This window comes from Thamnophis sirtalis, unplaced genomic scaffold (genome assembly GCF_051295495.1).
Source record: "Thamnophis sirtalis isolate CommonGarterSnake01/CBP01778 unplaced genomic scaffold, rThaSir2_p1.2 scaffold_4, whole genome shotgun sequence".
In the NCBI taxonomy this organism is placed as follows: domain Eukaryota; kingdom Metazoa; phylum Chordata; class Lepidosauria; order Squamata; family Natricidae; genus Thamnophis; species Thamnophis sirtalis.
This window is the reverse complement of record NW_028261384.1, coordinates 128,882,205-128,894,014: the sequence shown is the minus strand read 5'-3', so window position 1 is coordinate 128,894,014 and position 11,810 is coordinate 128,882,205. Positions and strand designations below refer to the sequence as shown.

The following is an 11,810-nucleotide window of genomic DNA, read 5'->3' as shown; positions in this document are numbered from 1 at the left end:
TACCCCTCAGACCAAGATCACACATCCACTGCTCTGAGAGGAATACGAGGTCGAGCATGTGACCCGCTGCATGGGTTGGGCCCCGGATTACCTGGGTCAAGCCCATGGCTGTCATGGAAGCCATGAACTCCTGCGCCCCATCAGAGCGTTCACCGAGCGATGGCAAATTAAAGTCCCCCAGAACTATAAGCCTGGGGAACTCAACTGCCAGCTCGGCTACTGACTCGAGGAGCGAGGGGAGGGATGCTGCAACGCAGTTGGGAGGCAGGTACGTTAGCAGCAAACCCACTTGACCCTTGAGGTCCAACTTTATCAGCAGGGACTCACACCCGACAAGCTCCGGAGCAGGGACCCTACGAGGTAACAAAGACTCCCGGATAACAATAGCCACACCGCCACCCCTTCCCTGGGCTCTCGGCTGATGAAGCACCTGAAATCCCTCTGGGCACATCTCTACAAGGGGGACTCCTCCTTCTGTGCCCAGCCAGGTTTCAGTAATACATGCCAGGTCTGCCCTCTCGTCAACAATTAAGTCCCGGACGAGGGGAGCTTTGTGAACAACAGACCTGGCATTTAGCGACAACAGCCTGAGACCAGGGTCCTGACTGCTCGCGCCATCTGGTCTTGGAGTGGGACTCATAGGGCCGGAAGGAGGGATCTCTGTGATGTAGCGAACCCTCCTTCCCCGGTAATGGCTTGCCCTAAAGTCCCCGCCATATCTGCCCCTCCCTGTTATGACCGCAATGCTCCGACCCTCTCCCGTGGCCGTAGTCCCCCCGACTACCCTGGTGACCCCCGCAAATCCCGGCAGGTCCTCCGAGTCAATCATACCAAAGCTCTCACACAAGCAGTCCTCACGAGTAGTTAAAAAACACAGATTACAACAATAATAATAATAAAAGTGAGGTCATTCACACCATCCCAGACAATCTCATGCACTCAACATACCAATTTAAAAAAATTAAAATTTAAAATTAAAAGTTGCGCAAGTTGGCAAGTCCGTACTAAGCTTGTGAGAGTCCAGGCGTCCTCCACCCTCCCCTAGGGGGGGAGGGGGGGGAGAGGTACTCCACTCCTCTCCCTTCCTCTGGCAATTAATTGGCAGGATGGTTAAAGGCCCAGTTCCAGTCCGCTGAAAATACATAGAGGGGGGAGGATGGTACTTCTCTCCCTCCAGCTCCATCCGTTTCCCCTGGATTAGCAAAAAGACCAAAGAAATGTATTTGCTATTCATGTATTTATTTATCTATTTGTTTATTTATTCATTCGTTCGTCCATAGATTTGTTCAATCATAAATGCATAAATGTATAAATATATATAAATGAATATTGCAAGGTATTCCTTAGTGTTCCATATGAAAGTGTTGGAAGAAAAATCAGGTCCAGATCCAAGCCAGGAGAAAGATGCTGGAAATAAAATGGAGACAGTGTCAGCCTCTGCTTCGCTACTTGCTTTCAGCTGTCATTGAAATGGGGGCGGGGGGGAGGCATGGTATTTGGGAGGGGAAATCTTAAGTACAAGAGTGATTGTAAAAAGGGAGTTTTGTTCTCACAATCTACTGCACATGCTGGAGATAGTGAATTTGCCCGCCAAGGCCAACTGTCTGGCATACCAACCTGATGATGCTTTTTGAAGATGGAACCCACATGACACCTGAGCGTTGTGCAGATTGGACTATGGGATGGGGTAACCAGGGGGAGGAAGTTGGGTCACATATTAATATCTATGATTACGCGCGTTTTGGCCTCAGATCTTGCTTTGCTTAGCTGCAATCTCCTCATAACCAGTAAAAGTACTCTTAATTCTGAAAAATGGAGTTAAGTGATTTCTTTCTTGGTTATTGAGGGAGGCTGGCTTCACAGACAGGCTGCAGGAAAAGAAACTACTTATATGAGTATATTTCCGGGGTGGCTGACAAAAAGGGGTTGAGATTTGGTGGGTTTTTATACATTCTTTGGGGCTTTGTAATTTATCTGTATGTGCCTGTATAAGAATACATCTGTTGTGGCTTGCTGGCAGCCTGCAGAACTGGAAGCAGAGTCACACAGTGAGGAGGTTGGGGAGGAACAGGGGCCAGTCCTGGGTATTGAGAAAAACTCAGACGAGGGCATTGTGTCAGAGGCAGAGAGGGAGCTAGACAACAGCAAGGCAGAGGAACATCTGGACCCTGTTCCCAGTGTGTGAATGCACAGAGCTGCCAGAACACAAGAACAATTTTAAAAAGTCGGTCAACTTAAGAGTAAAGCCACATCTTGGAGGTGATTGACCCCTCCCATAGGAAACAAAAGAGAAGCGAATGGGAAGTGGACTTTTGCTGGAAACAATAAGTTCATTTGGTCATGTCAAGAGAGAAAAGTTCTATTTGGAATTAGCATTTGGAACTAGTTATTTGGCAGCTTGTCAAATGACATAAGGTTCATATTTGATAAACAGCCCTCTGAAAGACTGTTTGATAAGCCTTGTGGACTGTGAACGAAAGGAAGTTTTGCTGGGACCAAGACTCCACTTCTTGCTTGTTAAAGAAATCTGGGTCAGGACAGCATCCTTCAATATTTTAATGGCTGTTCCCAGATTCCTATGGCATCATGTAGGTGTCATGGCTGTCTCTACAGGCAAAAGGGAAAGTGCAAATCCTAGCTTTTTGTCTCAGCTAATCTTGTCAGCTTTGGTTTGCTTTTGTGTTGCTTATTTGAAGTCCCTTTGCTTATGAATAGGCTGGCCCAGTCTTTGTGAATAGATACAAAATCTCCATTCCTCTTTAAGCTGTTGAGGCTGTTTTCCTATGGCAGGAAGACTGAGGCTGCTTTTTACCTTTGTTAAGATTTGTTTTCCCATTTCTCCTTTAGGGGAAATATTCTATCCTGCTTCTTTTAAATATTAAAAATAAAGAACATTTTAATCTGGAGGGGGGGGGGCTTCCTACAAAAATTTGGTGGGTTTCATTTTCTAGATTTATTGGAATGAAATTCTCTTTGGGTCTTGTGGACTATTATCTGTATCTGAGCTGGCAAGCTGGCAATCATGCCTGGGCTTCAGGAGAAGGACCTTTCCTTTGTTGTGTTGTGCATGCACACACACATGCCCAGTGCACATAGGTATCATTCCAAGTTTGGGAACTGTTGAAAAGAATTTTCCTTCCCCACTTTGCAAGCTGGAGGCTGCCCTTTGCAGCAGAGATTTTCAATCCTGCAAATGCAAATACGTCATTGTTCAGTTTTTGAAGAGCTACAGTGGCCCAATGGTTAGAATGTGGTACTTCAGGCTACTTCTGCTGATTGTCAGCTGTCTGCAATTTAGCAGTTCGAACCTCACCAGGCTCAAGATTGACTCAGACTTCCATCCGTTTGAGGTCAGTAAAATGAGGACCCAGATTGTTGAGGGTGATATGCTGACTCTGTAAACCGCTGAGACAGGGCTATAAAGCACTGTAAAGTGGTATATAAATCTAAGAGATATTGCTATTGCTACCTTGTTATATGTCTTTGGCTTTAGATCAGCAGATATTTTAAGGATTGAACAAAAATCTGACAGACCTAGAGAGACTGGTTTTTATGTAATTAAAACTTTAATTCCATTTCAGTTACAGAGGAACAAAACTTTATATAATGAGCACCCAGAAACCAAGTCTTATAAAATATAAAGAGGTTATTTGAAAATGAAAAATCTTAGTGCAAACTACCGTGTTTCCCCAAAAATAAGATCTCAGATACAAATCCCAATTGGGCTTTTGAACACTTGCGCTAAAATAAGCCGTCTCACAAAAATAAGCCCTCCCAAAAATATTGTAACATAGTAGAAACCATGAGGTGACCCTGCTCGCTGCCTCCTGCACATCAAAAATAATAAGACCTCTCCAAAAATAAGGCCAAGTGCTTAGTTTGGGGGTCAAAAGAAAATAAGACCTTATCTTATTCAGAGAAAAATAGTATTTACTTACAGTTAACTTTTAACTTTTCAGTTTTTTCCTCTTTTTAGCTGTTCCTTGTTATTTAAATCAGGCCTCACCAGAATAATGTAACATTTTGGGAAGAAGATGAAAGCTAGTAACCCCCCACTGGAGCACAAAATGGAGAAGATCTCAACAGCCACCACATATTTCCCCTTTGTGCTCAAGTAGGTTGGAACAAAGGACAGCCAGACACTGCAAAAGACCAACATGCTGAAGGTGATGAATTTGGCTTCGTTAAATGTGTCCGGTAACTTCCTGACCAGGAAAGCCACCAGGAAGCTGATAATTGCCAAGAGACCCATGAAACCAAGGACACAATAGAACGTGAGGGTTGACCCTTCATTACATATCAATATCATTTCTTTTGGCAAGGAATACATGTCAACATCCAGGAATGGGGGAGAGTTTGATAGCCATATGGTACAAATAATGGTTTGAGTAAAAGAACAAGAAAGGACAACAGAAAGACCCAGTCTTTTCCCCATCCATTTCCTAATTCTGGATCCTGGCTTGGTAGCCATGAAAGCAAGAATTACAATGATAGTCTTTGCCAAAATGCAAGAAACTGCCATGGAGAAGATGATGCCAAAAGTAACTTGCCGAAGAAGGCATGTCCATTGATGAGGTTGGCCAATAAATAGCAAAGCACAGAGGAATGAAAGCAGGAGGGAGATGAGAAGAATGTAGGTGAGGGTCTCATTGTTGGCTTTCACAATAGGGGTGTCCTTGTTTTTAATGAAGAGCCAGAGTAGCAAAATAGTAATGATAGAAAAAGTAAGAATAAAACTGGTAAAAATATTCCCCAGCATTTCTTCATAAGATAAAAATGTTACATATTTTGGAAGGCAGAAATTTCGCTCTTCATTTGAATAATGATCTAGTGAACACGGAAAGCAGTTGTCCATGTCTGTAGGGAAAGAGAAAACAGCTTTTATTCTATAGATAGCTTTCTTGAAAATGATACTGGAATAATCAGATCTGTTTTAACTGTTTCTCCATATAGACGACTGCACAATGAACAACCTGGGTACCTCATCAGTTCATCAGTCATGATCCCAGACCAGAATTGGGCAACCACTCCTCTATGTAGTGTCTCTTACCCTTCTGATTAGAAATCTTCTCTGTTGGACAAGGAAGGCAATCATAGCAGCAAAATGGTTTCCCTTCTTTTTTGACCTTCCTGTAACCTGGATGACAATGGTCATTGCAAAGAGAAATAGGCTTTGTCTACAGAGAAAAGAAAGAGAGGGAGGTTTTCCATCTTGCAAATATGCATAGCTACAAATCCCGATAGCAACTTATGCTTTCATAGATGAATAATTCAGAAGAAATTCATATATGACACCTTAATAATGAAGAATCTTTATAAGATTCTTATACAAGAGTCAAGGTGGCACAGTGGCTAGAGTGCCACCTCGACTCTTGTATAAGAAGTAGTGTAGGCTATTTCGGCTGATTGCTAGCTGCAGTTCAGCAGTTCGAATCTCACCAGTCTCAAGGTTGACTCAGCCTTTCAACCTTCCGTGGTCGGAAAAATGGTGACCCAGATTGTTGGGGCAATAGTTTGACTCTGTAAACTGCTTAGAGAGGGCTGTAAAAGCACTATGAAGCGATATGTAAGTCTAAGTGCTATTGCTATTGCCATCTTTTAGAGAAAAAAAGTTTTTCAATTTTGTTTATGTGTATTCAGAAATTCATATAGAGAGTGATAGCAAGGCAGTGAGCCAGATTAAATGAAAAATGACGACATATATCTGCACAAATCAAATGCCATTTAAATGTCATATTTTGAATTGATTAGCATTTCTCAGTGACATTTTACTTATTATTGATTTTCCTCTTACAAGTTTTCAATTAGAAATACTTTAATTGGAGATAATAACTTAAATGAATGAATATAGCTCCCAAATATATTTAAGTCATAATTTTAAATGGAAACCATGGTATAATTTAATTCAATCAAATAAATATCACATTCCTGCATGGGCATATTAAGCAAGAAGAGATGGCATGCTTGTCCTAAAATACATGATTCCTGCATACTGATACTTTATGTAAAAGGCAATAGGTGAACTTTTTATGTTTTATTTATTGGATTCTTTCTCCTATGTCTTGTGATCTGACATTCCTGTCTAAATTTTCTCTGTATTTTCAGACAACTTTCTGAGTTAGTTGAAGAACAGTTACTCCAACAAATTATTTTTTAAAGCTTTTAAAGTTTTGAATGGAACTCAAAGAATTGCAGGACCTACCTGATTAAACCACTCTGGCCAGATTATGGTTTCCTCTGAAATAGTCAATGTTTTTTCTGCGACAGACAAGGCTGGTATGTCTCCAACTTTGACTCTAAGGAAGGAAAGGTTTGGGAATGTTACCCAGTTGACAATATCAAATCCAGTTTCCACTTCTCCATTTTGATTGAAGAAAACTGTTTCCCCAACACTGTTGTTGAATGAAATGATTTTCAGAAAATGATTGAGCTGAAGAGAGAAGAGGAAATACAGAATATATTTAATGGCATTGCCCTTTCCCATTTAAGCTTGTTTCATGTATAACAAATAGGCAGAAAACAGGAATTAGAATAGTGTTCCAGGAAAAAAAAGAAATTAGGATGAATAAATTCATTTTCTGAGAAGACCTTGAGTTTTTGTCTGCTTGATATATGTTGCTCTGCAAGCACATGCATATCATTAACTATCTGCATACCTGTGCTTTGCAACAAAACTATGTGATTGGGCAATGCAGGAGAAATCCAGTTCATTCTGGTTCAATCTGTTGGCTCGGTGATTGAAATACACACAGACACGGACACAGACACAGACACACACACAGACACACACACAGACACAAACACACACACACACACACACACACACACACACACACACACACACACACGAAACACCAAGTGGAGTTTGCAACATTTTTTTTTCTTTTCTCCCTAGGAGAGAATCATCTGTCCTACCTAGGATTGAACTCTTAACTTTCTGAGTGGGAGGTGAGCATCTTCATCACTAGGCCACCACGCCACTTGTCATCTTTCTACAGCTGGTTCAACATATTTCTAAATGTAAAACTGACGTTGTTTGGAACCTACAAAATATCACTAGTACACTCTCCACAGAACAACCATGGAAGAGTTAAATAGAATTTAACCCTTTTTAAGAAGACACATTCTAACATTGTAGAGGGGGGAGAGTTGATCTGACAGTTTGAGAACCAACACTAGTTTAGATGGGTGGTATTTATTAGGGAAGATTGGGTTTCAGCAATTAGTGACATGGTCTAGATAACAGATTTCCTGATGTTTCACCATTAACTGCTATGAAGTTGACCAGTTTGTCTCTGAAGATACGGGCCACATTTGTCAATCAGCTTCCCATTCCTACTCAGCCTATATATACTTCTGACATTTTAAACCACATGAGCTTCTAAAAAAATGGCCCTTGTCACAAAGGAAATATAACACAAAACAGTATTTCTATGTTTAGTATAGAATCTCCTATGATACAGATAGATCTATTCAAAATCCATTTCTCCAAGACATTACCTCCCATAAGTGTTGAGCCAACAAGCTATGGATTGCTTTATGGACACTCTCTGTTTTTTTCAATTGAAATGAAAGCATGTTGTGCAAAGCATATGCCACGGCATAGACTGCATTGTAGACACTGTAGCTATGGGAAGTCATGCTCATTTCAAAAATGGATGCTGGGAGAGTCTCCAGTTTCTCCTCACCAGTGCATGAGACCCTTCCTTCCCTGTCTATTGAGGACTCCGGAAAGAAACATCCAAAGGCCTCTTCCCAAAAACCCTGAATGAAGCCATCTTCTCCATCAAACCTAGCATTTATCAACCGGAGAAATTCAGGGAATCTCGGGACCTCCTTTAAATGAACTGCTAAGGACAGGGCACCATGAAGCAAATCTATGCCTTCCTTCCTTTGAAAGGGGAATGATGTGAATTCCATCTGAGCCGTCATGATGTAAACTCTTCCTTTTGCCATTATTGACACATCCTCGTATGTCGACAATGTGGAAAACATTCTGAAAAATACCATGGTCTCAATTTCACCATAAACAATGGATACATTAGCAATGCTTTTAATAATAGCATGATACTGATTTATTCCCTCTGCCACCATCTTATCAATGTCACTAACTGATGTAATTACTGGGAATTTTTCTACGTAATCAAAGCAGATTCCTCTCTCAGAAAACATAGGAAGTGCATCCTCGACAAATCTCTCTCCATTGTTATCATTGTCATATAATATCCCAATCCATGTCCACTGGAAATGCAACAGTAACTGGAGAATCCCTTTATATTGCCTTTGTACATCTGGAAACATCTGGTGGTAGAAAATAGCTTGAGATTTCCTATTCATCTCAGAAGCAGAGCCAAAGGTGAACTATAGCACGTAAACAAAAACTGTGTTAGAGAATTAATAGCTAGATAAATCTAGTTTACAGTATATATTTCTTGCTTATATGAAGGAGATTTGAAATCAACTTCTCTAATCCTGTAGACTGAATGTGCTGAGAACCAGATGCCTTGCTATGTCAGAAAGGAACATATGTTTTACAAAGGTAAAAAATTCTTTGGAAAAAATAAAGATAACTATAAAGATATTGAATAAAGATATTCTATAAAGAATAAAGATATTGACTTTTTTTCCTGGGAACACACTGATACACATTAAAAATTCTGATGATCACACTCAAAAGAAAATAAAGAGAGATAAACCAAGAATGTGCAGCTGACTGAATAGAATTAAAAATGAACATGATGACATTATTTGGGATGAGTTAAATTGGTATAGCATTGCATGTGCTGAAAATGAATCATGTAATGAATACTTGCATGTTGGGGAAAAAAACTTTCCCATACTTTTTTGCATATTTATTCATTTCTCACTAAAGGAAAATCTACATACGTTCTTCAGATGTTTTCATTAACTGTTCATAGAAAAAAGAAAGGGTTTGTGTATGTGTGTGTGTGTGTATGTATGTATGTATGTATGTATGTATGTATGTATACATACACACATACAAACGTGTCTGTCTCTATCTATCTATCTATCTATCTATCTATCTATCTATCTATCTATCTATCTATCTATCTATCTATCTATCTATCATCTATCTAATCAAATTCGAATCCCAGTAAGGGTATGGCTAGCTGATGAGAACTAAATAGCTTGAAATAGATCTATACCAATCTACCTTCATTTATTTATTAGCAGAAATGCAACACAAACATAGATGTGTATGTGTGTGTGTGTGTGTGTGTATATACATATAGACACACATATATATCAGATCTTGATATATATATATATATATATATAGATAGATAGATAGATAGATAGATAGATAGATAGATAGATAGATAGATAGATAGATAGATAGATAGATATAGATATATTGCTATCAATATCGATACCAATACCGATACAGTGGCTAAGATGCTGAGCTTGTTGATCAGAAAGGTCGGCAGTTTGTCAGTTTGAATCCCTCCACATAATGGAGTGAGCTCCCACTACTCCTCCCAGCTTCTGCCAACCTAGCAGTTCAAAAGCATGTAAAAATGCAAGTAGAAAAATAGGAACCACCTTTGGTGGGAAGATAATAGAGTTTGGTGCACCTTTGGCATTTAGTCATGCCAGCCACATGATCACGGAGATGTCTTCTAAGAGCACTGGCTTTTCAGCTTTGAAACTGAGATGAGCACCGTCTCCTAGAATTGGGAACAACTAGCAGATACGTGCAAGAGAAATCTTTACTTATAGATATAGATTTTTTTAACCTATTTGTTTCTAAAGGATAGAATTTGAACTTAAAGGATAGATAGATAGATAGATAGATAGATAGATAGATAGATAGATAGATAGATAGATAGATAGACAGACAGACAGACAGACAGACAGACAGACAGACAGACAGACAGACAGATATAGATGTAAACAATGGGAAGAAAGTCTCACTTGTGGAATCTTGTAAATAGACAGGATGGCTGTCATGTGGATACAGACTTCAGAATTAGGTCCTCCAATGACTGACACTAGATTGTTCTCTGTTTCACACTTGTAGTTAGGGATTAATTTGCCTTGTGTTGAGAATACTTCCATTGAGGCATGATACGTCCCACTTGCAATAAAGTTGCTGTTATAGATATGGGAGCCCAGAGTGAGGTTGGGCAAAATCTGGGGATTTTCATTGATCTCCTTTATAGCAAATGCCAAAGACAAAATGTGTTGGTAGAGCTGAGTCACCACACTGAAATGAAAATTACACATCAATTTGAACTCATTGGTTTCAGCACAAGAGCTGCTGGACTTTTGTTCAACTCGTAGCTTTAAATATATAAAATAAATATATTGTACTCAAAGCTTCCATCAGATGATTACTAATGAAGACTATTAAATAAAATATATCTATTTCAGTCTTCATCACATAGTGATGGTACTACTTTAAAAGATAATGTTTAATATTGTGTTGCCCAGAAAATAAGACACAGTCTTTTCTTTTGACCCCTGAAATAAGTGCTTGGTCTTTTTTTCAGGGTGGTCTTATTTTTGAGATGCAGGAGATGGTGAGCATGGTCACCTCATGGCTGCTGCTGTGCTACAATATTTTAAAGGAGGGCTTTTTTGGGGGGGTGGCTTATTTTGGGGATAAGAGGATATTAGAAAATATCCAAGAATATCCAAGAATTCAAGTGTACAACTAATTCTATACACTATTCAATAGCAATCATATTATTGTCTTTATGCCTCATAGTATGATTATACCTTCATTCTACAGCACCATTCTGCATGTGTAGAGAAAAATCAGTTATAAATTCAGGGGTCACCTCCATGAAATTGTTCTCTCCCACACACCATAATTTAGTTCATTGATTAAAATTTAATATCATAATTCTCAAGATTGTATCTAAACATTTTTTTCCTGTCCACAGAAGTCTTGCAAGACTGAAATACAGTAACTAAGCATTATGTTTTTGTGACTAATTGGATTTCAGGGAAATTATTGACAATCAGTTCAATTGTTGATTTCATTTTAGAAACAGTGAAAATCACAACTTTAAGTCTGTGTATGAATGACAAAATAACTTTAAGAAAATGGGAAAATTGTTATTGTCACAAATATACAGGTATTTCATTACTCAGAACAAATTTATTTAGCTGTGCAGCTGAATTACTTTTTCTTTTTTAGGAATAGGGAAATCTTAAAATAAAACAGAATACTTCATTAGTAAAAAAAAATGATGTCAGAAATATTTTAATAAAAAAAACCTAGGAAATGAATTTATGACTATCCTTTGTGGAAATTTAATTTAAAAATAAATATTGGATTAACCTCATTCTCAGGCAGAAAGCTTGGAATATAATAAAAAGTGTTTTATTAGATTCCAAAAACTTTATTAGATTGCTCCAAAGTAATTCACACTTAATCAGAAAAATAGGTACAAATAAGACATTAAACCTGTTCCATAGAATTAACTGAGAATTTCTGCTGCCAAAATCATCAAGTCAGAATCATGAACTCATCCTTATGAATGAAACTAAGTAGAATTGTTTATTCCCTGTGCATTATTAATAGAACAGAACAGAATGGACCTTGACATCCAAGACAATACAGACCCAGCACCAAACATCAAACTCATTTCTGAATAATTAGTTTTAGATACATGAGCTTCTTACTCAGTATCATAGAAAAGATCAGTAGAAGGCTTTTCATGAAAATGTATTGTGTTTGAAAATATATAGATTTGAGACAAAATACCAGCAACAATGACATCTCCTGATTGATAGTATTTATGAAGAATTGGAACAGGATCACCAACAATGCAATTCAT

The 11,810-nt window shown here is 38.7% G+C and overlaps 1 protein-coding gene across 1 annotated transcript; it reads right to left on the bottom strand.

Annotated features, from left to right (window-relative positions):
• Positions 1 to 1,294: 1,294 nt before the first annotated feature.
• Positions 1,295 to 11,810, bottom strand: LOC148046525 (vomeronasal type-2 receptor 26-like). The gene is made up of 7 exons (XM_087714813.1): positions 11,656 to 11,810; positions 9,937 to 10,228; positions 8,008 to 8,361; positions 6,326 to 6,430; positions 5,051 to 5,177; positions 3,939 to 4,857; positions 1,295 to 1,407 (listed from the first exon to the last, which is right to left on the bottom strand). Exons 1-6 carry the CDS (start codon positions 11,808 to 11,810, stop codon positions 3,956 to 3,958), a joined length of 1,935 nt encoding a protein of 644 aa, XP_087570939.1. The 3' UTR covers positions 1,295 to 1,407; positions 3,939 to 3,955.